Below are 27,526 nucleotides of genomic sequence, written 5' to 3'. Positions count from 1 at the left end.
CTATAAATAACTAGCAAACTTTAAGATGCATTTCTTTTTCTTCTCTACAGTAACAATTGTAATGAAACCTACTGATGAAATAGGTTCACCTGTTCTCTCCTACTTAAACAAACCTCTTTGTGTGTCTGGTACAAATAAATGTTTAATGTTATGCATTTTAACAAGGATATATCAATCTAGTCCCTGGACAACAAGTGTGGTTACACTTAACTCCAGAACTAATATTCTGTGTTGTGAAATGAACTAAAACTATTCAGTGTTATACATACTTATTAGGTTCACAAAACCCAAGGGCTCTTCTTGCATTGTATTAGATTAGACAAATCGTATTTAGCACACAGTCTGATCCATGAGATGGGAATGAAGTTACAGTATGTTTCTTAATTTGTTTTATCTACAGTAACACCCTTCCTAGACTTGGTGCAATTCAATCATTATACCTTCATCTCTCATATTTTATACCAACACTATCTCCTGCAATCATTTTGCATGCAGTTTGAATGTTTAGTTTTAGTACATTTTGGGTTTTGTTACCATCTGACTGCTAAATGTCTGAATTCTGTAGCGCTAATAGCAATTAACCAAACCTAATTCCTCCACAAAACATACCTTTCACTTTTTATCCTGTTTAAGAACCCAAATAAAGTTTCAAGTACTGTAAAACGTTACAGACAACTTTTTAAGCATGTCTATTTTACCATTTTCATTATGACTGCAGTATTTAATTTAATTTCTGTATTGTGAAATACAGTATGTACATGAGCAAAATGAAAATCAGTGGGAATTCCCATGACCTTATTAAAAAACAGATTATGGACTTTTCTGACCCTTTAAGGGGCTATACAGTAAATCACCTAGCCCTTCAATTGTGTACTGAATAAAAGGGTGACCACAGGTTCATGGAGACTGGTTTGATTCCTGCATTTCCCACTCGTGTAATTAATACCTCATGAAACCAAATCACCCACTACTGATTCTGGGATTAAATGCTTACAAGTAAGTCCTTTTGAGTAGATAGCATTTCAGGGAACAATTTATTTTGCATAATTTATTGAGATGAAGAGGCTGGAGCAGGTGTCTGTGAGTGTGTTTTGGGGAGGGATGCAGTATTGATGATTAAACTTTTACCGATTTATACAAAGGCTGAAACTCAAAAATTCACTTTCAAAAAGAGGTGGCTTGTCTAGTAGCATAAGGATATCTATCAAGCCCTAAGCCAGCAAAGTGACCAGCTGGTGGTCCTGTTAAAATTGCTGAAACGGTATCTTGTGTTTCAAAGCCTTGTGCTTTATGTACTGCAAGTCTTTATCGTGAATTTGTTTTATGAAGCTAAGTATTGAAAAGTTTAGGAGATCATTGTTTAAAAACATATTCGTGTAACCAGTGTTTATTTGTAATTAGTTTATGTTTAGAGACTTGGTTTTGTAGAACAGTATAGAATGCAATAACACCATTATACAGCAATGGTATAGATATAATAAGTTCATTTTTGTTCATTTCACTCAACACTTCCAAGGTTATTGAAATTCATATACAGTGATTAAGAATGATATAGTATTCCACAAGATGATGTATCAATTAGACCATCTACAATTGCACAGGAAAAAAAGAATTTGTTCCCATTAAAGATATTTGTTTGGAATATATCATCATTAGGAACCATAAAAGTCAAACACATCTCCATTATGCTCACATTTGGGAAGGAATTATATTTCTGCATTTAATTTATGTGAGAATGGAATGACTGTGGGTCTGTAGGGTTAATTAGGAATAGAAATGAATCTTAATTCAACTCCCCAAAGGTGCTTAATTAAACCTTTCCACAAAGCACAGATGTCAATAAAATCCCTTAATAACATTGTTTGCATAAACTGCTGTTGTTGTGTTAAATGAGCATTATTCAGAAACTTTACTCAAAAAGAATTCTCACATTTAATAAGGACTTTTGTCTTTAAGAATTAATCAACCTTAACATGGGTAACTTTGTTTTTACTGGAGGTCAAATTCTAATCTTCCATGTTTACTCTCTTACATATATATATGTACTCTCTGGGTGCCCAAAAACATTCCTCACGTGAGGAGGGTTGCAAAAGCTCTGACATTCAGCCTGTCATTTTCTCAAACAGGCGACTTAACGTCAAAGTGTTAAGTATCCTGTTATATTTGCTGACACATTTCATAGTTATTCAAATTTGACAGAACAACTGAACTAGATTTTACAAGTGCAAAGCCATTTAATAAATAATGCAATAACACATTTTCCTGTTACTTAATCAGGTTTCCTGTATTTTTAATTGAATGTATATCACAGCAACTAAGAACCAAATATAAGAATGTAGTTTACCAAGGTTTCTTGTTTATTAACCTGAACAATAGTTTTGTTTTGAGTGTAAGTCCATTTGACAAGAGCATTGCTAAACCTAACTGTGACTCTAGTGATTCAGTAACATATCATCTTGCAACTCAACTGGCAACCCACTGAAGCTGGGCAGGTGTGAGCCTGGTCAGTACCTGGAAGGAGACCTCCTCGGAAAAACTAAGGTTGCTGCTGGAAGAAGTGTTTAATGGGGCCAGAAGGTGCTGCTCACCCTGCAGTCTATGTGGGTCCTAATGCCCCAATATAGTGACAGGGACACTACACTGTTAAAAGACCCCATCCTTCAGCTAAGACGTAAAACCGAGGTTGTGACTTTCAGTGGTCATTAAAAATCCCAGGGCATTTCTCGAAAAGAGTAGGAGTGTAACCCTGGGCGTCCTGGCCAAATTTTTCCAGTGGCCCTTACCAATCATGGCCTCCTAATAATCCCCCTCTATGAATTGGCTTCATTACTCTGCTCTCCTCCCCACTGATGATAGCTGATGTGTGGTGAGCGTTCTGGCGCACTATGGCTGCCGTCGCATCATCCAGGTGGGGCTGCACATTGGTGGTGGTGGAGGGGATCCCCATTACCTGTAAAGCGCTTTGAGTGGAGTGTCCTGAAATGCGCAATATACAGTACAGTAAGTGTAAGCAATTATTATTACTAATAATATTCTTACCTAAATAAATGGAAACAGTCTTAAGAACTTATTTTCCCAATGAAAATGCAAAATTAGGGAGCACGGGAGGGCCCATCAGTAGGAAAGAAAAACAGTTATACCGAGGGAACGATTTACAATTCGTGCGCACGAAATGCTGTAACTAAATCGTCCCCTCGTTTTCTTTCATTACTGCACACGAAATGTTTTCCAACTCCTTCGCAATTCGTCAACAATAAAGCCAATCACTTCTTCTAAGTTAGTGTAAGCGGCTTACTTTCTAGGTACAGTACAGTATGTGCTGTATACTGTATAGGCGTGGGGGCGCACTTAGGTAGGCGGGTGCGGTATAGACACTCACCAAAACGTTTCGGTAGCGCAACAACTGTCCCCCGCCGGCTCCTCCTTGTGATCAGGTGCCGTTATAATGGAGAAGAATAAACGACGGAGGCAGAATAATCCTTTCCCTCGGAGATTGGTCATATTGTCGACTTTGTCATACACAGCACAATGCCATCTACACACACAAATCGATGACCTTAACCCCCCCAGCTTGCTAAAACGCTTCTTTCTTTCTTAGCAGCTTGCCTTACTCGCTCTTATAGTTCCTGTGTCGTCACAACGACGTTTCACCCACTCCACCTGAAACGGCTTTATTGTACTAATATAAAGACGCGGTAATACGTTAACTAGCGTTTGATAGCGTTAGCTCGGAGCCGGGATAATGCTGGCGTTTTGAAACTTTCTTTATGCGTGCGACCAACGCGATTCAAAGAAAACCAAGGCAAAAAATCCTTTGGAATCAAAAGCACTATTTAAAAGCAAGGATTATTATTATTATTATTATTATTATTATTATTATTATTATTATTATTATTATTATTATTATTATTATTATTGTTATTATCTGTAGGATATGTAACAATTTTTTGGTTAAAATGAAACTGTTGTTCACCTTCGTTTTACATTTTTAGGACGCCTTCCTTTATTTTCCTTTGGACAAAAATCAAATGTGGAACTGGTCTGGATGTGTAGGAACTTTAGTAAGCAGTAAGCTTCAGTAAGCAATCCATTTTTGATAAGATATGAGTCTGCTTATTGGCAAAGGCATGTTCAGCCTCCTGAGAAATAAACATTAAATTGATTCAAATAAATCTATTACACAGAATGTTCTAGAGCTCAGTAAAATGCAAAAGATGGGACTGGATTCACATAATCAGATTTGAAGGTGCTTAAAATAAGGCAAGTTTCATATAATTTAATAGAATGAGATGGAATAAAAAAATGCACGGCAATATACAGTTACTCCCACACCAGGAGAAAGTGATAAAATAAGCAATAATAATGAAAATAAAAAAATAAGGAAAATATCTGCAGAACTTCAGGCACAATTCATCTTACAGTCAAGGTTTTTCTCCTGTAGCATTTCAAAAACAGCTACAGCTTCACCAAGAGCTGAGTAGAGAGAAGAATACAAGGAAAGATCTTCAGATGTCTTGTCACGAGGGGATGGATGTATTAAATATTTTAACATAGGCCTATCTCAGCACCTCTGTGCTTTACTGACCCAAAAGGAAACTTATGTCATTTTATTGGGTAATAACATACCTCAAATTATGTAGCAATAAATTATTCTATGAATGTTGGCTCATTATTGCTCAGGTTGAATCCTCAGGCAGCTGTGTATTATAGCTGTTTGGAATTCTCAATACGCACAATAACTTATATCTTTATTTAGAAATTGAGATACTGACTGCTGGGGTTCTTATCATGCACTGGAAATATTGGCATGAGCTATCAAACTCCCTACATAAATAGCTTAGACTGTTTCTTTAGCGAAATCACCTGGCCTTCTAGTGCTCCAGCTGTGATGGTTTTTTAGCCCACATGAAATCGGTATCACTTTATGTAGTTCAGACAGGGTTTAATTCCTATTGAAATCCTTTTAAAATGAAAAACACATAAAAAGTTTATGTTTCAAAACTAAAAAATACATTTACATTACATTGCATGGTATTGTGAAAAAGATTTAGGTGGAATACATTTCATGAATGACAGGCATGAATGTGAGAAATTAATTTAATTGAGAACTCTCATGGCATCTGCCATCATCTATGTTATAATCCAAATTCCCAAACAGCTCCAGATTTGTTGCCTATCATAACTACTGTGCCATCTGAAGCAGCTCCCACACATCTCTTCTATTCTAATGAGCCGATTATCAGGGAAGTGCTTAAACTTTAGAGAGAAAAAATCAACTGTTGTTGTTGTGGCAAGTTTTGCAATGACATACTGTAGTTCTCCCTGTAATCTATCTTTATTGAACATGCAGGACAACAGGAAGTTTCATCTCTTGACTTGGATTTTAATAATAAGTAAATAAAATAATTGATTGCATTTGCATAGGTTCTTTCACCCCAAAGGAACCCAAAGTGCATTACATACAGTATACTGTAGGAAGGAACCCATTGCAAACATTATTGAAGTGAAGCATCGATCTGGGTAACATGTCTCAGTTTTAGATTAAGTAAGAAATTCAGGGAGTCCAAAGTGGAATGTAATGAGGAAACTGGGATTTCTCATTTCTTTAATAACCAAGTAGTTTCTGTAAAGGGTTACCATCCCAATTAGTACCTGGCCCAGCCTTGCTTGTTTACTGAGCTCTGACAAGACCAGGTTAGAAGGTGATCAATGCTACTGTACTTGCAAATACTGTATATGAACTGTTAAACTGCATACTCGTGTAGCTGCAAATTGTCAGTCAGTGTAAGCAAGATTTTAAGAGTAGATCTGCTAGTTTATAAGACCTGTAATTTCTTTTCTGAATTCCATATAAACTCTTTCTCCACCCTTGGTTTCTCTGAGCTGCTCAGAGTTTCAAAAGAACCTCCTCCCACACAGTTGTAATTAAAATGGTGCTTGTCATCAAAGTGTTCATAAGGCATTTTTCCCACCTGCATCTAATTCAGTTATGTAAAATCAAGTATCTTGATATTCATGATCCACCTAAAGTCATCTGTGGCCCACAAAAAAACCCATAAAGCAATGGTTGATATCATGGATGAATGTGTGTTGCTTAACAGATTAACTGTGTTTCACACTGTGTCCTTAGAGTCTGCTGGAAAGTTAAAGACTGGCTTAAAGCCAGTATATTAATCAAAGCTTCAGCATGAACAGTCAAGAATTAGAGTGACCCTGCTTCATGCTCAGTACATTCATCCTACAATGCTGAATTTAAAAACTCTGTATGACTTCTCTTGTTGTCTTTTACACAACAGTTTTATCTGCTAGTTTATGAGTTTACTTTACAACCTTTGTATTTAGTCATGTTTAATAATGCCTTGGCCTGCAGTCCAATCCATTCAAAGCATACTTTTTAAAAGCATTTGACTCGAAGGAAAGCACATTAATTGTCCTTTTGTGCTTGTCTGATGTGTTTCTTACTTAACTACTCTGTTACTTTAACAGAACTTTTAGAGCTCACATTTAACAAGACACTGCAAAATTAAAACAGCTTCATCTTTCCGTAGCAAATGACCACCCATGAACTGATCACTTTCAGAGTTCAAGATCTCAAAGTTAATTGGTTTTCAATTGGTTTAGCAATGACTATATAGCAAAATGGACACTCAATTAAGATGTTCTCTGATACGGTCAGTAACTATTTATTTCAAAAGGAATCCAATAAAGAAATCACCAAAGAGGACCATTAAAGGTTTCCCAATACCGACATATATTTAAAAGTAGAATTGTCATTATAAAGGCTCTTACTTAGAGCTTAGAAGTAAGTATTATGAATTTTTAATTCATTAAGGACATATCCAATTATTTTTAACACATGGAGTTGTTGTCTGTGGTGTTGTTTTGTTCTGTGTTTTTATATGCAGTTTCTTTGTGATGTAAACTTTAATCCTCCACAGAGGATTACAGTTTGTACATTTACATAAATACACCTTTTAACATTTTGCCTTACTACTGTGGGTCATGTAATGTAGCAGCTTGGCTTTGATTTGACAAGCATGGGTAACTCACCGGGTATGGAAAGCTTATTACCATGAGGACAAGCCATGGTTACTAAGCAAAGCCCCTCTAGGAACCCACACTTTCACTCATGCATTTGAATCTGGGAAGACAAAAAAAATACATTTATTTAAAAAAAGATTAAATAAACACACTGATTGAATCTACAGTTACTGTAGATGGAACACGCTAAGATGTACCCAATTGAGCCAAAGCTGAGGAAAAGCTGGAACTGGCTGGAAGTCCTGAAGAGACCAAATGCCGAAGAGGGAGCAGTGCTGCTGGGGCAAAATGTGATTTAAATGCACATGATGGAGTCTGGCTTTAAGCAAACACAGCTGGAAGCAAAAAGGAACAACAAAGGTTCACGAAAAGGGAAATGACTGCAGGGTCAGGAGTCTGTAAAATCCCACCAGGAGTTAAGCTTCCCTGTGTTGCTGTGAAGGACTGCATAAAATACACAGCATGTGCATGTTCTTTTCTTCTTGGCGACTGATAAAGCACAGAAGGAGCAAGAGATGGAATAATAACTTATTGCTAAATAGGGAAGACAGTCTGATGTGTAATTTCCTTGAATTTCTATTACCATCCTATACAACTTTATCTCTTGATCCTTATGTGCAGTGCACTCCTCACTGGCACTCTAATTTTCCAGCTGCAAGCACAGAAGAATCCTGCTATATTCATAAAATTATATAACACACAGTTTCCTTTAGATAGGTCTTAGTTAATTAGCTCATTTTAACATTTTATTGAAACTTTGTTTTGTTTTCACCGAATAAGATTACTTTGGAAATCCAATAATCTGTATATGTCTCTTTTCTCTATTCCTAATTCTATAAGATTAACTGGCAGGCCTGATTCAACATTTTTTTTCATTCCTATTAATTTGAGAGTTACACATCTCCAGAATTCTAAGTGTAATGACATGTGTAGGCAAGTATAGACATTTATGAATGTATGGAAAAAAGATAATTATTTCCTGTAATTTGAATTACTTTTAATATGCACCAAGTAAAAAAACTGACTTGCAAATCACACTTTTTGTATTGTAGACACAATATCCTATTTTCTCTCCAAGTATGCTAGTGATATCCTATTCAGAGCGATTTCTTCAATGGTATTAAGATTATCTCTTGGGATAATCATTAATGACTATTCCTTTTGATATGCAAACAATGATCTCATTATAATATTGTTTTTTCTCTTTTTTATCTATGGAAACGTATTAATTAAGAGAGTGAAAGGTTAAGCTCCAAATCTTTTTCTTTTGCACAGCAATAAACATCTCTGTATAACCACCTGTGCTCTGTGTTTTCAAAGTTACACAGACAAAACAATGCATGAAATCAAAAAATGTAAAACATACAAAAATGAGCATTGCATATTTCTTTTCTTAAAATAAAAAATACCTACCTTAATTAAAGTCTTTAAGATCCTTGTTTGTAAGAAGAAAACACAAGAATACACATTATGTGATCTGATAGTCATTTGGTGTCAGATGGTAATTTCAATCTGAAGACATGAAATAAAACTAAAACCAGACTAGCAGCTCATCACACTTTTTGTAAAACTAATTCAAAATTAGATTTAACTAAATTGTTCAAATCAACATAAAAAAACTGATAAAACAGGGTCATCCAGTGCATGATCCCTAATTCAAAACATTCTTTTCTTCATGTGGAAGGGTATGCTCCCCATAGTTTGAAAATGTATTCAAATTTGGTCAAATTTGTGAAATGCAGTTGTTTTATTTTGTATGTGTCTGAGGGGGTGGCAGGTGGGAATATGGGGTTGGATATCCCCAAGTGTTGAGCAATAGCCACAGAGGATCCAACATTAATCTTTCAAATTAACTCAGTTGTGCTCATCACCCTTAACTATTTCCCCAACCTTTCCAAAAATAGTAGTGAGAACTGAGCTGCACCATAATGTGATAAAATTAGAACTGTAATATGTATCAAAATATGTTTTTATCTTGAATGTATAGATACGTGAGCTCCACTGTGAAAGGCTGTGATATTAGTTAAGAACAACATCATTGGCTGTGGCAGTACAGTACGATGGTCAAAGAGTGAACACCCCCTCTGGAATTACAGCAGTCCATTCTGGCTTGTACACAGCCCAAAGTCAAGTTATCTTGGAGGGAAAGTTTGGGAAATACAGTAATCAACTGCCAGAAGAGATTATTGTCAGATTTCAGGAATGTGAGGCTTTTCTATACCAGTCCATTAGTCTTAATTTTTGAATTATTTCCATACTTACATGCTTCTGCAAATACAATTGTGAAAAATAACTGTAGTTCTGTTTCAAATCTTATATTTAATAGTATTTACATCTACCGAGGTGATGTCTCGTTTCAATTGCTTCATAAAAGTCTCAAAAAGGAATTCAGCATGTTATTTCACTTTTTCTTCTTGTTATTGTTTTAAAAAAGTCCATTTAACCTTTTATAACCACTTTTTATATATTACAGAAAATTGGCGGCATTAGTTATTGATGGAATCTGAGGGTGGAAATGCTGCTGTTTGTCATCTTTGTGGATCAAAATTTAGATCTTATGAACCTTATCTACCTATGAACATTCAGCAAGTTAGTCAACTACCTTTTCCCTTTTGATTTTCTGTTTCTAAATTGTAATGTAAGACACTTAAAAATGTAAGAAAAGTGGTCTATTAAATGAGCCATTTAAGCATTGCTTATAGCCAGTTTTACCATTTTTCTTCTTTCCAGCAGCTATAAACATTATTGCCCACCTGTTCTTTTGTGCAAGTTCTTCCTGTCCCTGAAGACATTCTGCTACCAGCAGGGAATAAGGAATGTAGCACTCTCTGGACTAAGAACCTGGTTGAAATGTGATACTTTTATTAAGTCAGTTGGAGAATGAATGGCATCATTGGCCCAAAAAAAAAGAAATCTGACACTGTAAATCAAGAATCGGAGGTATCCCTGAGAACAAATTAATTATTTGCAAAAGGAAATTTAATAGGTGTTTAGCAGCCTGCATCTTAAAAGCACTGATCAAATAAATTATTTTTAAATCAGTATTTAAATTTGTACATTCTTGGAAAATATGGTTTCAATTCCACTCGGTACAGCATGTGCAAGTGCTTAGTTCTTGTTAATCTGAATTTCTCAGTTCCAGATTTTCTCATTTGAGCTGATGGCATGAATGTTGGAAGACATCCTGGAGGACGATTTAGGATTATTACAGTACTAATACTCTAGTAATTGTTTGCTGTCATAAAATTCCTCACTCTTTAAAATGCCTGTTCTTTTTTGCCTGTTTTACTGAAATATTTTCTTGGCTTCACAAATCATGTCAATATATTTGTCCCTGAAATGTTGGAGCCAAGGGATATTGACCACTACATGTTTAAAAATATTCCATCAACACACACTATTTACATTGTACTGTACAGTACATGTAAGCATCAGACCCTATCACCTTATACTTCCAACACATATAAAGCAAAAGGAAGCTTTCTGCAAAGGATTAATGCAAATTTTGGTATTTTATTTGAAGTCCCGTCAAAGGTCTTTCCTCTGACATTTTGGAGAGATAGTAAAACTGTCAAATAGAGTTTTTCAATGCGTTTTGTAATCAGATTTTGCAAGATGTAAGCTGCTGCTAGAATTTATATTATTTCCAAGAAGATAATTCTTCAAAAGATGAGCCACTATCTCTTAAATCTTGCTTTATCATCAAAATTATACCATTGGAAGAACACTGGAAATTGAAAATGCAATATATTTAAGAGCATTTCGAAACAGGCTCAGTGAAAAATGCTTTCCTACAATACAATACTATTAAGAGGATATAGAACAGATATTATACAGTTTGTTTCTCATTTGGTCCTATAAGAGTAACAGTATTGTTGAACAATTCTAACCTTTTCTTTGATTTGATTTTTCAACTTCTATATTTCTCCCTGAGATTCAAAATAAGTAATTCTTAAAAGGTTTATACTCTATAGTTTCTAACATGAAGGACCAAGTCAGATCCCTGCTTAAAATTGTTCCTGTCAATCAGGACACGAAATAAGCTCAAATAGAAACAGGAAAGTATACAATAAAAGTGTCAAGACTGTCCTGAAGTTCTTTTAAGATCTTAACAAAACCACCAGCCTTCCTTGGTGGGTACAGATTTATAGGAGCCCTTATTTCATTTGTACATGTTTATGTTTTCATAAAAGCAGAATAGATTGCTACAGAGACCCACAAATTGTTAAATCTCACAGAAGGTGGCGGGTGGAACAGTAGAATCATGTTTATATTGTAATGTAGGTATTTTTGCAGATTATATTTAAATTTCCATTTATAATTGCATTGATTTCTGAGGAAATAATGCTTACCTTTTACAATAATGACTTACATTGGTAACTAAAAGTGCTTTTATGTGCAACCAAAACCATTTTCAAACAATGTAAAAAGAAACACTTAGGAAGACTTAAAACTGGATGACAGAATTACTGTATAAGTATATCAATCTGTATTGTTCTAACAGTAATAGCAACTAACATTTTTTAAGCTGCTCTGTAGCAAAGGATAAGTTATATTAGGTATTTTAGTGTGTTTTTAAATACTACATACAGTGTATAAAGTGTGCTTGAAGACTATGAGGCAGCTTATTCCAATTAAAGATTTTAGATTGTGAAAAATGAAGATTATCTTAAGAAACAAACCAAAGAGTATGTCTGATTGCCTTTTTTGTTGTTTTAGAGCATTATGTATCTCTGCTACTTTTTAGACTGAGTTACAATTGCTAATTAACATATTTATCAATTGCAGCATGGTGTAGTGTGATACCCATTTATCTAAATATGCTCCACCACTTTGTAAATGAGATGGCTTAAACATCAGGCATCTGATGTAAATGTATTCAGGATTCTAAAGTAACAGATTTTCAAAACCCAAGTTTAATTGCCATTCCACAAGAAGGGAGATCTGAATAGTTCTCAAAATGAGGTGTTTTGTGTCAACGAGTTAAAGAGACAGAAATGTCTCCAGGACAAAGCTATACAGTACCACTAAGGCTTCATACAATATTTTATTTCAGAGGGTTTTTCTGATAACACCTTTGTGTAATTTTTGCATACAGATTTATATTTTACGTATTATATTACAGTACCTGTCATAAAATTCAATTAAGAGGGATACAGATTATTTTCAAATAATGCAATCGTTGGTTACGATCACATTGTAAAGTTGTCTATGATCTGTCTGTCTGGTTAAGAGTACAGTACTTAGAGCTCATAAATAATAAACAAAGTATTCATTTTGGTAAGATACAGTACCAGAAATATCAAAATAATTTATGTATCAACATGAAGATCTTTAAAGTGGAAAGAATGGAATCTCACATACTGTATCTATTTATGTTGACCTGTGACTACATTTGCAGGACTGTAGTTCTTAGGTTTCCACTTGGGATCAAGATCTTTGTGGGAATTTCCAACAGATAAGGGGGATCAGTGAACTGTAACACAACGAGTAAAAATTGTTTCAAAAAGATGTGTACAGTATGTACAATGCACTTAAACACTCGCACCCTGAGAGGAACTTAAAATAATTTGTTACTGCCTGTTATCATGCTGAAATTATGGTACTTAGATACTTGTAAAGAAATGGCATATCCAGTCATTGAGTGAAAGGCCCTGCTCTTAAACATTAATCTTTTAGCAAATTAAATAAAAAAAACAGTTATACCTATCCACACAATGGTGTTTCATTTACTAGTCTGTTGACAAAACTAGACAGAAACAACTATTTTTGTGGGGTAAGGTTTTCACAACAGCCAAGTAAGAAAAGTAAAAGTGCAATATGCATCTTTAGTTTGACATTGTTCTAGTAGATTGTTTCCATATATAAAGATAACACATCCTTTCACACCACAGGAAACGTATTCCTGAGTACTACTAGAACAAAAACCATTGTAAAGGGGAGTCTTGCTTCTTATTTGCATTGTGAATGAAGCAAACTAGGCATAAAACACACTAATTGTTGCCATGTGTTTACAACTGACAAATTGGTTTTGTGTTCTATTTTAATATGCCTGGCTTGTTTCTGTCTATTTAATTGAATTGCTTGAGTGGATACAATCCGATGAAGAAGAGTGGCTGTCTGACAGCAGATGTTGTATATGAATGCGAAGGCACCCCCTGAAATAGTTTTACAGATGCTCTTCTTGATGGCAGTGGTGATTTGTGTTCTAAAATGTGTGGCTGGTAAGTGAGCACAGCAGTGGACTCCTGCATTTTGTGTCCATGGAGAAAACAGATCCATCTACATGGCTCTTAAAAAAAAAACAAGATCAAAAGCAGCTGATGAAAGTCAGAATTCACTCGAGATCAGAGATTTTTGGAGACTGTTAGGAATTAATGTTTTCTATTTATCAAGGGCATTTGGGAGTTTAAGGGATTTTTTGTTTGTTCTCTTTTTACAGGTGTCTTTATTGTCATGAAGAAAGTTGCATTCTTATAGTACTTGTAGGTAACATGGAACACTGGCAGAGAAGACCCCCAGAAACAAGTTTTTTTTCTATTAACTGGAGTTAACCAAACAGTCTGCTCTGTTACCTTATTAGCTTCAAAAACATTAAATAGAAATCTGAGCAGCATATTAAATCAGTAATTATACAGCAACAATGTAAAACTCATCTCCGTGGTAGTATACTGTATGTGGAATGAGCTGTTTCACTGGGCTAGACATGAGACCAGTGACTCACTGGCCAAGGCCCTGAGAACAAAATAATTTTAATCTAATTAAACTGTTCTTAACCTTTCATGAATAAATATTTTGGTTGATATTTATCAATTCTGGTTGCCATTAAAAGCTCTTTAAGATATATGATACCAGCATGGAAATGTTATAATTGAGTAATTAAGCATTCTGTATCATTACTCCAAAGGCAGAGCTGTTGGCTTGGCTTCTGCTAGCACAGGTTCAATTAAATCTATTTCAAATGGGCATTTAAAGCCCATAACTGACCCAAGGAATTTCCTGTCATTAATTGGTCCCTCGGTCTTGCACCATCACTTTCATAGTATGTAACACTAGAGGGCTGGTCAGCGTTTGCTTCCTTGTCCTTCTTTTAATGGTGTTCTGGCTGGGTGCCCAGGACATGCAGTGTGACACGTTAAGTGGTGACATGTTACATAATACGAAAAAATAACAAATTATATTTATATATATTTTCAAAAGAAACTCCTCAGCCTGTCAATGAGGACCAAAGAACCACAGCCCCTTTTAGCATTTTTCCTCTGGGTTTGTTGAGCTAAAGCTTGACTGTGGTTTATTCTGTGAAGAGAAACATTACACAGTGAAGGCATTCTTTTTTCAAAGTTAGCTGTACGTGATCCAAAAAATAGAACTCAAAGGAGGCTTTTATAAGATGTCCCAATCTGAGAAAAACAAACACTTGAAAAAGGCACGTCATGATATGCCTCTGTATAGATAAAAAGGTTGCATACTGTTGTTACCAATAAATTTGCATGAAAAGAAACACTAAGATTCTCCAAACAAATCGGTCGGTTCCGTTTAGGAGTTTTGAATGTGTGATATCTCTGATATCTCTGATTTTAAGAAATAAACATAATGTTGAATGTATTATTTTTTCTTTAGCAAACTAAAATGAAATGTATTTCAGTTTAAAATGAAGGGTATATTCTTAAGAGTGTCATTTCTTAACAGGTGTCCATGAAAGGTTGCACCTGCAGTTCAATCAAGCCCACTGAAATTTTGAATGTACTGTATGATACTTTCTGTTAATCTGAAAATAAATGTAATGCTGGACCTGTTATGCATATTTTAGGGCACTGCAATGAGTGCATTTAAGTGGAAGACAGGGGATGCTCTTAACATTTTCCAAAGCTCGGTTAAAAAAAAAGATTCTGCCCATGCTATTACGATGGCCCGTTTTCGACTATCCAACAGGGAGGTGTTCCATTTCATTGTGGCCTTCGGCAAAACACTATTCCATACAGGATTAAGTGATAAATATTCATTGCAAGATTTAATTTCATTATTTCTCCTTTTGGTTATTACATACTGTATATCGGAGGTTTTAACTTTCCATTATTTTATTTTTATGCATATGCATGACCTGTGTAATGGTCTATGGGAAGAATTAGAATTACTGTAGATCATCTGTAATTTTGTTGGTTTTGCAGTATTCAACATATATTCAATATTCACACTTGATCTTTATGTTCATTATTAGAACACTTACATCCCAATACTGTAAATAAATAGGTTGATCGTTCTCATGAGAAATGTTTTTTCCACAACAGCATTTTCAATTATGCCTTGTGAAGCCTTGGATTAATAAATCAATCTTTTAGCCACAAAAACCATATCTTTTGTTATCCATGTTATAATTATCACAGAAAAAAAGCCAATTTGTTTTTTGCATGCTTGTTATTTATTATAAAAACTGAAACTTCTCAAACGTTATGTATCTTTGATTTGCCCAAACGTTTTTTTGTAGGAGAGTGGTTGGGGATATTAATGGCTTTGGACAGAAACGCAGGTGAAATTTGAAGAACAGATTTTTCTATTACATGAAACACCAATAAAGAATCTAGTGAAGACACATCAAGATAATAATTCAACGTAGAAGCTGGTTTTCTTCAACATCCATACATTGGCCCAGGGTGACATGTGATGCTGATTCCAGGGATGCATGTACAGTACCTACTGTATTTGCAGCCTTGCTGGCACATAAACACACATGACGGTTGTGATGCGTGCCCCAGTGACCAAGCAAAGTATGATCTCCCTCACTAATTAGCATATCAACACTCTGGACTGAGCTGGGAAGGGCACATCACAAGGGTTATTGAGTAGAAACATCCTATCGACTAACCCATGGTACCAGAGGAAGGCTGGACAGTGATGCTGAATCAGAATCAGTCACTCCTCTCCAATGTCCAGGCACTCAGTCCAGTGTACAATATTTTCCTATTCTGTCCATGGATCCTCCTTTGATGTTTCTCTCATAAGAACAAAAGTTGGGAAAAGGCCAACTGGCCTACCTAGCCTGCTTGATAGTTAGTAGCTAACTGATCCGAGTGTGTCTTCCAGCCACTTCTTAAAAGAAGCCAGGCTATTGGCCAAAACAATATAGCTGAGTAGTTTGTAAAATTCTCTCACAACCCTTTATATAAAGAAGAGTCTTCTGTTCCTGGTTTTAAATGTACTTCCATGTAGCTTCCCCTTGTGTCCTCTAGTTCATATGTCACTGTTCAATTTGAAGAAGACCACTGGGTTGACAATGCCTTTGCGGATTTTGATAGACTTGGAGAAGGTTTCCATGTCAGTGTAGAACCTTCCTTTAGGCAGTGAAATGTACTGTATTACAGTACATTGTTCTTTTGGAATGAATCCAGAGTGGTGTGTTTTTTGGAGCATAGTGACCAAAATTACTGTATACACAGTTTTCTAAATGCAGTCTTATGAGTGCCTTGTACAATACTACTGAACAATACTATTGTATTATTATACACTTGGATTGTCTTTTTCATTGCTTTTCCATAATTTCTAGAAGATATGGCCTGCTTCTTCTACTCCCTTTTCAATCCTCTTCCACCTTTGCCATCTATGTTAGCCTCATACAGAGCTGGTTACAACTATCTGTTGCCTCAGATAGGCCTTTCAGTACTCATCACCATGTCCACTGAAATCCAATATTTCTGAGAAACTGGATTATGAAGGGAGGAGCCACAAAGCCTGGACATGCCACTATATCCAAGCTGTCCGGCTCTGCAGTTCTAGCTCACTTGTGATGTCAGTGTAATAGAGCTTCTTTCGTTCATACTGTTTGATTCACCCACTGTCTCGTGAGGCAACGTTAACCACATAGCTACAGTATGTTTGTTAAATGACTGGTTATGACAGCCTCAGATGGGAAAAACAGGAGCTCTTGGACATCTGCCTTCCTTTTGCTACAAACTTTTGTTTAATGACACATACACTATTAGCTTTAACCACAAATAGCTCATTCTTGTTTTCTTTAATTTAGATATTTGTATACACCAGTAACCGGCAAACTGCATTTCTTTCTTGCTCCTTTTTGTCTTACAATAATAATGTTTTTTTGATACCAAAGTGTTACCAGGTCAGAAGCCTACAGTATACATGCAAACGTTTGTAAATATTTAATGAGTGGGATGCTACTCAATGACAGGACAGCTGAAGACACCTCGAGTCAAATGGAGTTTGTCACCAGTTCCTTCATTTGATTATTAAATGTTAAGATAAAAATTTGACTGCACGCAACATGAAATTAGGATGATGTGACTGGTGTCAACATGACAAACTTTCTTCAAAACATTTATTGCTAAAGTAATTTTTTTAAATTACTTTTAAGAACAGTATGTATCTGTATGATATATCATTCTAATCCTATAAAATGCCATAGGCAGCCTGCTTACAAATAATAATATCATTTAAAAAATACAGTAGTTGAATTACAGTGTATATGTCAAAAACATCTGCTGCTTGCCAAAAAAAAGTTACCTGTTTTCCAATTTAATATTTCTCTTTTTTTCATCCGAGCATCTGCATAGTAAACAGTGATAGTAATTACAGTGCGTAACAGGCTAACCTTTGTAGCGTTTTCTGTTTAATACCATTCTTAAATCGAAAACCAATGAATGATGAACTTGTGATTTTTATGTAGGGGAGGTGCGTACAGTGTCGGAGACAAAAATCCGCTGTCTTCGGAGACTGAACATTTTCTGCAATCGAAGCTGTATCGCCACGCAGAGGCGCAAGCTGACTTTGCGGAGGCGAGACGGAGAATTGAGCCAGACTGGAGAGAGAAATGTGGGAAATGGGGCTGGAGAGGAAGGGGATGGTGTGTGTGTGTGTGTTGGGGGGGGGGGGGGGGAGGTGGTCCAGATTGAGCTAACTGCCTGGTCCTCATATACTCCACACAGCAACACCTACACTGTAGTTAAGAAAATCTTCCGTACTCAGTGGGTGCTCATATGCTAAGGTCGCCTGCTTCGTCATAGCATTCAATTGCTCGAATAATTACGTTGTATATGTTTTTTTTCAATAACTACAATCATGATCTCTTCCTCCGTGTAGCACCACCCCGGTCTCTTGCGTGGGTTATTTTTCGTTTCCTCTCTCTTCTTGCTATTCAGATGGCAGAAGAGGGAATAAAAGGTAGATGCTTCTCTTGGCTGTTCCTTGTAGAAGAGATGGGACCCAACCTTTGTGACTGGAACTACACAAAATTACACATCTGCAGCGCTTTTACGCAGAAACGCCAACAACCATTCTGCTACATAAAACAGTGATCTGAAATAAGGCAAGTACATTTATTTTCTGTCAGTTCCTATATTATCTTTTGTTTAATACATTATTTAATGAATTAAATGTTTTAATGCCGATAAAAGTTCAGCCACAATTGTTTTGCCTGTTTTGCAAATTTCTCTTTCAGCTGTCCGCTGCATTTCTACAGTATATTTCCTAGTGAAAGGATGTGGAGTTCTGCAGTAAATCAGATCTTCATAGTAGGCTAAGATAACCTGCGGATAATCGCTTTTGTCACATACTGTCATGTGTCAGACTGATATTAAGTATACCTTTTCTACAGATGAGAAAGTCGTGAACTTGAGGGAACTTCCAAGAATAATGTTAAGTTCCCGTTGCTTTCGGACAATGCGGTATTCTTATTTCTAGGTTATTTTATTAGTGCCGTTAGGAAATCAACAAGCTGCCGTTACAGTTGAAACGTTTGCCTAGTATGTCATCTATTAAAGCGACTGAAACTTCACCGCCAATCTCTGGTATTAAATTTGGCATATAAAAATGGTACATTCTGTTAAAACAGATTACCAACAAACTGTAACTAATTTACAGGAGAAATTACATTAAATTAAATTCAACCTGTAGTACAATAGTACAATAGTACAATATGAGCCGTACCTTTTAGTTAGAAACTTTAGTGCTGTACTACAGTCTCCAAATACAGTATGAGCGTTGTTTGTAATTGAAAGCGTATTTATAAGTGCCTAAAAACAAATATTACATTGACACAATCCCTCAAAATGAACTTTTGCAAATGAAGCGTTACATCTGCTTATTCGTGATTATTCAACGATAGACTTTGTTAAAAGCTATAAATGTTAGCAGTAATGTAATTAATCTGCTGAATGTTTTTAAATATTTGAAATTTGAGGTGCCCCCTAGACACCGGGTTTCCTAAAATCACTGTGTCAAAGCAGAAAGCCGATTCCTAACAGGACTTCCTCTCCTGTGAGCAGTTTGAGGCACAGTCCACAGCCACCACAACAATTTAATGTCTATAAAATACTTATTAAAACTACGTGGAGCATGTGGTACCTCTCTATTGAGGTCAGCTTGTGCTAAATTGTTCTCACATTATGGAAATATTTAGCGTAGTAAACAAAATGAACATATTAGAAATGTGTTCAATGAACCTAACATCTATTAAAATCAAATGCAAAAAAAATAACACAAAAACAGTTACAGTACACACAGATTAGGAGGCAGAACCCATGGTATACATTCATTTTAATTAAACAGCACTTTTTCTAATATTTTCCATTGTTATTTCAAGCAATCCATTTCTCAAGGGGCTTTTCAAAATCTTACCTTCCCATATCAAGGACTGCTATCCCTCACTGACAAAGGGACTGTACAGACACAAGTGCACTAGATTCCCTAACCAACCAGTAAAAATCTGACACTCTACAGTATGTCATTGTTACCTGACACCCACGAATAAAAGGGAGAAAAAAACAGTCAAGTGGTAAAATAAAATAAAGCTGGGATATGTTCAAAATACAATATACTGTAAATATATAAAACCAGACCTTGAAATACAAAGGGACTCTAACCACTATGACTTTTTCACACAAACAAATCGAGACATTTTTCAGTCAGCTGAAAGCGAAAAAGAGCAAGTGAGGTACCTATAGAAAAATATGGTACATGCAGGGAAATCATACTACAGTTTCATTCTTCACACAAGTATTAGTCCAAAATATGCAAATATTGTATAAAGGTTTTCACAATCTCCTTATATTATCATATCCAAGTATTCAAAGCAAAATGAAGCCTATTGAGCTTGCAAAATGTCTTCCTAAGTCCTTGCAGCTGCCAGGATCATCCCTGGAGCCCAGCAGAACAAAGATCAGCAGACCTGGTCCTGGAGAACCCCAGACCAAAAGGTTCATCAAAGGGAAGAACCATTAACTCACTGATTTTTAGAGACTTACAACAATTTAACTGTTATCAGTTTAATAATAATAATAATAATAATAATAATAATAATAATAATAATAATAATAATAATAATAATTGCTTACACTTATATAGCGCTTTTCTGGACACTCCACTCAAAGCGCTTTACAGGTAATGGGGATCCCGTCCACCACCACCAATGTGCAGCATCCACCTGGTTAAAGCATGCAAATTGTTAAATTAAGCAATTAAGAGAACATTAGGCTCCAAAATGTGAAAACCGTTGAAGTATCAAGGACCTCAATTCCTTTAATTATTACTTACTCATTAGAAAAATAATGTAAACATAGATATTTTAGAGTAAGCTTTAAGACTTACTAGACTGGGGATCTCCAGGACCAGGGCTGGAGACCACAGCTACAGAACATCAAAAGAATGACACAGGGTCGGATTTCATTGTTTGATAAATGCATGCATTGCACCTGATTGTGATCATTCCCCCATTGTGTGTGAGGAGGGGACATCCTGAGATAAGGACTGGTGAGCTGATTAGAAACCACAGGACCCTTAAGTTGGGGGACCTGAAGCCACAGAAAAAATGCTTAGAAAACAGATTGGTTTCTTGGCTAAAGTGACAAAGAAAATGATAAACATTGTAGATCAGGTTGTGTGGCTCAGTTATCCAATTGAAAAGAACTAGAGGAGGAAGGAAAGTAAAAATTAAAGCAAGAAAATATAAAGCTGATGTCTGCATCACTAGCCCTGGAGAGTCCTAGTATCTTCTGTTTTTCCTTCCTGCTGAGTTCCGAATGATTTAATTGGATCAATCTGTTGCTTAATTATGAGAAATTAACATGCTGTTTTGAGCTCTGCTAATTGACCATTTAAAGCTGCCTATAAAAAAATTGAAGGACGAGCCTTACAGACCCGATATAAAGCATGTGTAAATTTAAAGTAACAAACATTCATCTCTCCATCTACCCATCCATTTTCCAACTGCTTCCTCCAGTTTAGGGTCATGAGGGAACCAGAGCCTATCCTGTCAAGCAAGGATATACTGTACCCTGGGCAGGATGCCAGTCCATTGCAGGGCACACACAGACACAAACACAGTCACACCAGAGCCTTTTTTCCAGAAGCCAATTAACCTCCCAGTACGTCTCTGGACTGTGGGAGTAAACAGAAGCAGTAATAAACATGCAACACAAAAAGTTGAAATAATGAGGGTTCGTCTTACACCTGCCTAACAAGATATGCTTAAACAATGCATGACAGTTATTAAAATGAACCTCTCATGGACATAAGCTTTGAAAAGGAAAGCCATTTTTATTTATTCAGGGCTCATTTTGCAAACTTAGGATGTTGGGTTAAAACTCTTCATTTGTTTAACTGCAATAAGAGATGTTTCCTAATGGTGGCAACTCTTTTGTAATCAGAAAATAGCTGAAAGTCATGGAGACCTTTTATTTTCTAGCATGTCATTGAAACTGTAGCAGAATCCACATGATGGATTGTTTAGCTTTCAATGAAACCATAGGGACTTTTATTTAATTCTAAGTACATATAAATAAATTATTACTAATGTTGCAGAACACTGCAATGTTTCGCAAATGCAAATTACAGCTTTGTCTGTCATGCATTATAGTTTGAGCCCTAAACTTGTGTAATGATTCTGAGCTATTGTAAACTTCATCCTACTGTTAGTATAGGCCCTTTATTCTTTGGAGATTCTCGACAAACTTAGCTGTGAAAAATGTTCAGTGTTATTTTTTCAGTTGCTGGAAAAGGTTATAATTTTAATCCTTGAAGACTAATAAAAAGCAGTTGTATCTTAGTTTGAGACTCAGTGTGCTTTTTGGGAGTCTGTTTTCCTGCACCTGGCCTGTTTACTGTAAGACATGAATGGGCTTTCTGTCCCATATTTATTTTTGCCTTGGTCTGTAATCCATTTTTTCCTCTTTGCATCACAGATAGCATCAAAACAGATTGCAGAGTCTAAATGAAGGTGTTCAGCCATGCAATGTTCCTGGAAGGCTGTTCTTCTGCTAGCATTGGCTTCCATAGCAATCCAGTACACAGCGATTAGGACATTCACAGCCAAGTCTTTTCAGATCTGCCCAGTGCCGAGTCCGCTGAACTGTGGCTTGGGACAAGAAACTGATTCTTTTGACAGGCTTTGTGACGAGTACCCTTACTTTGCCTACAATATCTCCAGGAAGACTCATATCCTGATCTTGGCTACTACAAGAAGTGGGTCGTCTTTTGTTGGGCAGTTATTTAATCAGCATTCTGATGTGTTCTACTTGTTTGAGCCTCTGTACCATGTGCAGACAACACTGATACCCCGCCTCTCCCACAGCAAAAACACTGCTGACAGAAGGGTGATGCTGGGGGCCAGCAGGGACCTCCTGAGAAGTCTGTACGATTGTGATTTGTACTTTCTAGAAAGCTACATTAAACCCCAGCCGGTGAACCACACCACTGACAAACTCTTCCGAAGGGGAGCGAGTAAGGCCCTGTGCTCCCCACCGGTGTGTGATGCATTCCGCCCCAGTGAGGTCAACATTGAGGAAGGGGATTGCGTAAAAAAATGCGCTTCTCTAAACATGACTTTGGCTGCGGATTCCTGCAAGGACCGGAGGCATGTTGCCATCAAAACAGTCCGGGTTCCAGAAATCAGCGACCTCAGGGCGTTAGTTGAAGACCCCAGGCTGAACCTGAAAATCATTCAGCTGGTTCGAGATCCAAGAGGAATTTTATCCTCCAGGATCGAGACCTTCAGAGACATCTATAGACTATGGAGGATCTGGAGGGCGACGGGCAGAAAGCCGTACAACTTGGATATGAGCCAGCTGACGATGGTTTGCGAGGATTTTCTGAACTCAGTCTCCACTGGACTCAGCAAGCCACCATGGCTAAAAGGAAAATACATACTGGTGAGGTACGAAGATCTAGCGAGAAACCCCCTCCAAAAAACCAAGGAGATATACGAGTACCTAGGAATGTCGCTGGATGACAATGTGGTCAAGTGGATACAAACCAACACCCGGGGAAGTAACGAGCTGTCAGCGAAGCATAAATATGGAACCGTGAGAGACTCGGCAGCAAATGCAGAGAACTGGAGGTTAAAACTCCCTTATGAAATGGTAGATTACACCCAAACTGTTTGTCAGCAGGTTCTAAACCAGCTGGGGTACAAGATGGTAGAATCCCCCGAGGAGCTGAAAAACATGTCAGTGACATTGGTTGAGAACAGAACTTTTTTACCTTTTTTGTAATGAAGGGAGTGGGGGACAACTATTTTTATATATTTATAAATGTTGCCTTAATTTGTTTCAGATTTGCACTAAATGTCCAAAACCTTGAAGGCATCTTAAGGGTAATTTATCATCAGCACAACCTTCATACATATACTGGACTAAAACATGTGATGCTGTATGCTGTTTACAAATTTTAAAATGAAGTACAAGAAAATAATGTTTGTTGATTTATAAAAGACCATTATTTTACTTCAGCAACAAAACTAAAGCACCATTCTTCTCTAAATTATTGTATGCTGGCTTGTTGCATTGACAAAAGTGAATGTTACTGTTTGTCCATTTTAAGTAATTGGACCCAAGAAGTTGTTAGAAAATGTACTTATTTCCTGTGGCTAAAATATTCAAAAAACTGTATGAGACCAACTGTGCAATAAACCTTTGAATGTTGCAGTCAACCTTTAATATTATCTGACATCTATTGGGGGGTGATTCAGTCACAAAAAGTTAATTCCATTGCTCAAAGAAAGTTAATTTCACTTTTAGGAGGAAATTTTGTTTTGAGCCAAAGAAAACTCCATCCTTTACATCTCTGGGCATATTATATTTTTAAAAAGGTTGAATTAATGTTTCAGACTAGCTTGTAATTGCCCTTGAATATCCCTGGTGAGAAGGAGTTACCCGTATTTGGAGTATAATGGTCAAAGTACTTTGCAGATACTGTAGGAACTGGAATTAAGATTTTATCTGAAGAGTTAATGAAGGTTTCAGAATTCTAGTAAGGAAATCTTATGTTTTTGCTAAATTATGTATATAACAAACCGTTCTTTAATATACTTTATTTTTGTAACTGGCAAAAATAGCTTTTAAAATCTCAGTTGATACTGAGACTGCTATTTAATACAGGACAGAGAATTGGAAATGTATATATTTATAAATTTCATCTGTTCTTTATTCAATCAAATAGCATGGATCTGAAACATAAAAATATGTTTAATAGCAATTTGTTTTTTGTTTGAATGTTACCCCCACCGTCAGTATGTTTAGATTCAGGGCATATTCAGAATGTGTTGTGTACATTTTAAAAATCTTTTAAAAATGGTCTCGACTTTTTTCGGATTAGTCCACACAGCTTTCTTTAATTTTTTCCAAAAAGAAAAACTATAAATATCACGGCCCATAATTTCCCACAAAAGTCTCACGAAAGAAGAGAAAGAAGTGTAAGGCAACCATTTGGAATAATATTCCATCATTAACTATCCATAAGATTTCTTAACAAATCCAATTTTACCTAGATTTGTGTAATATAAGTCTGAATTTGATGTTTTCATGTGTGTAATACATATTCCAACTATACAGTATTTGGTATAAAAAGGGAATGTTGCTCTACATTGTCAATTTGACGATGCAAAATGGCTGTTGTATACACTTAGTGAAATAATTATTCAGTAATATCATAATGCAATACATAATGATTCTATGGGCAGTTAAGATACTAATATTTAATCTGGTCCATATTGTGATCTTTGCTAAATTCTGCTCTGTGGAATTAGAAACATGGACTACCATTAATTCAACTGGTGAGGAAATTTCTCAGTTCTTCAGGTGATCTGGTGTGTGGTGGGGCTGGTGGTGCAGAATGCTTGTCAAACATCATCGTAATTGGTGCAACCATTTGGATGGATTTGTTCTATAAATTAAATTGTAAAATGCTCTGAAATCTGAAATGAAAGCACTAAATGCAGGGAATAAGTAGTAGCATTCATGACATAATGGTATAATAATAATTCAAATTGACAAATCTCTGTCAGTTTTGATCTTTCCTGCATTGAAGGGTTCTTAATATGTAACACTGAAAAAAATATGTCTTGTAATATTTCTGAAGTGCTAATTCAAAACTGTTATTCAGTGTTGAGCCATTCCACTCATGTTTAAAATATTTAAAAGTCTGTGAGAATGGAAGATTAACATTATTGATTTGATCTGGATTTGAGGGACTCCAGCTTCTTCAGCCACAGTGGAACATTAAAGACACCTGTTTGAGTACTGTACCTAGGGTAATCAACAAGTACACTGTGTCCAACAAGAAACTGCCAAAAAGAAAATGTTATTCTTTAAAAATGCACAGTTCTAACGTAACTTTACTGGTAGATGTCAGAATCAAGTTGCCCATACAATCCTCGCTCCCCTGTGCTTCTGATTTTGCTAATGGCTTATTAAGGTCATTCACCCTGTGAAATTAACTGATAGTCATTCACCCTCCTGCCACCTTATTCAGCCATTCAGAAACTTGTATCTCTGCTGTGGAGAGATTGATTTTCTCATATTGTTAACTGAAGACAGTGCACTGCAGTTGAACCAGATAGAAAGGCTACATCCGGCATGCTTTTAACTATATTTAAAATTATAAAAATAAACAGACTTTAAACTGCAGACATCTGGGCAGTACACACTGTATTACACAATGAACCTGTCCACTGAACAGAAATATTGCACATGCTTTGATACTGAATTTTTAATGGAATGGATGCCTGAGGTTCATTGCATTTTCCAAGCAAAACACTCTGTAAAGTGTTAGAAAATCCTATTGCTGTTGAACTCTTAACACCCTGATAAGTTGGTTATGGAGTTTATCTTCTACTGCGGCTCTGTGTCTATCAATTATCATAAGAATGGATTACATCTTCTAACATGGATATAATGGATTATATGTGCTAATTAACCATATGAATAAGAAGCAACTCCCTAAAACAAACTGTAAACCTGAAACCTGCAGTCACTTATTCAGCATTTTTTGTGTTATGAATGTTTTATAGCGAAGAAATGTTCTAGACGTTTGTGTACTATAAAACACAGCCCTTCTTTTTATGATTAAGCAAGTGAGTTGTAATACTGTATGGATGGAAAAGGAAGTCTGTGCTTTTACTGACTTCATTTTAACCAAGTATAATCTGGCATTAAGGGCTGAAAAGGCCTACAATCCCTTCTTTGGTTTACCATTCAGGCTGTTACTGTTGGCAAACACAGGAATTGGACTTTATACTAAGAGCCTATTGATGCCCTGTCTTTTCTGGAAAACATTTATGGCCTGCTTACGTGTTAGTCTCGATTGGAAAAAAAAAACAAACAGAAAAAAACAACTAACACAGAAACCAGGACTGCCAGCTGTTGTCACAAGGTTAATGAAATCTTTGTCTTGTGTATTTGTAGTGTCTTTTCAGGGAAAAACTTTTGTTTTTGAACATGTGTGTTCTTTTCCCCTCATTCTACCACTGATGAACAAACAGCTGTCACTACTGCCTTGCATTTTAATACAGTGTTTTTTGAATCTACAGGAATTCAGTTACATTAAAAGTTTATTTCACTGATATACAGTATTATCAGCAGCAGGTACCTATAAACAGTACACCATATTTTGATTAAACAGAAATTAACTATGTTGCAAATTGAAAAGGACAGTTTCAATAATATAACTGTTAAGAAATCTGAATGTATGCTATGAATAAAAGTACAGTACAAAGCTTTTTAGATGGCATTATAGATGGTACTCAGTTATGTTTCCTGGAATGAATCATTCCCCCTTGACTGTTTTTTTATAAAGAATTAATTTCTGCTTACCCACAATGTACAATTACCAACATCATCGCCAGCTTCCACAGACACAATCCATTCCTCCACAGTTAAAAATGATTCGATTGCCTATCAAAGTCTGTGATTTTTTTAGTCACATCCATTTGTACTGTAGCAAATATAAGAGTCTGCAGTATTTTTTTAGATTGGGTTTCCTTTCACCTTCCTTATACAGGGCTCCAAGCATAGTTAACACCTGTTTTTTCGTACTGTTGGATCTTGGTAGGAAAATTTGAAAGGATACAGACTGTTGAAGATAAGATAAGTGGTTGGGTTTTGAGATACCCCAAATACATGGCAGTATACAGTATGTACAGTAATCTGCACCTGCAACTCACAACTGGCAACGCACTGAAGCTGGGCAGGTGTGAGCCTGGTCA

At 36.1% G+C, this 27,526-nt stretch overlaps 1 protein-coding gene across 3 annotated transcripts in view; it reads left to right on the top strand.

Moving 5' to 3' along the window:
- Window positions 1–23,974, top strand: part of chst1 (carbohydrate (keratan sulfate Gal-6) sulfotransferase 1) — a 40,152-nt gene extending 16,178 nt beyond the window's left edge. The window contains exons 1-3 of one of the 3 annotated variants that reach the window (XM_015338516.2): window positions 17,754–17,865; window positions 18,192–18,358; window positions 22,230–23,974. In XM_015338516.2, the coding sequence (XP_015194002.1) occupies window positions 22,275–23,537 (1,263 nt within the window). In that variant the 5' untranslated portion in view covers window positions 17,754–17,865; window positions 18,192–18,358; window positions 22,230–22,274 and the 3' untranslated portion in view covers window positions 23,538–23,974. Of the gene's footprint in view, window positions 1–17,753; window positions 17,866–17,916; window positions 18,359–22,229 lie in introns of those variants that run through there. The other 2 variants (XM_015338517.2, XM_006642649.3) reach the window with 2 other exon arrangements.
- Window positions 23,975–27,526: the final 3,552 nt, after the last annotated feature.

This window comes from Lepisosteus oculatus, chromosome 21 (genome assembly GCF_040954835.1).
Source record: "Lepisosteus oculatus isolate fLepOcu1 chromosome 21, fLepOcu1.hap2, whole genome shotgun sequence".
In the NCBI taxonomy this organism is placed as follows: domain Eukaryota; kingdom Metazoa; phylum Chordata; class Actinopteri; order Semionotiformes; family Lepisosteidae; genus Lepisosteus; species Lepisosteus oculatus.
Note: the sequence above shows the minus strand (reverse complement) of the source record. Positions and strands in the feature narration are given on the sequence as shown.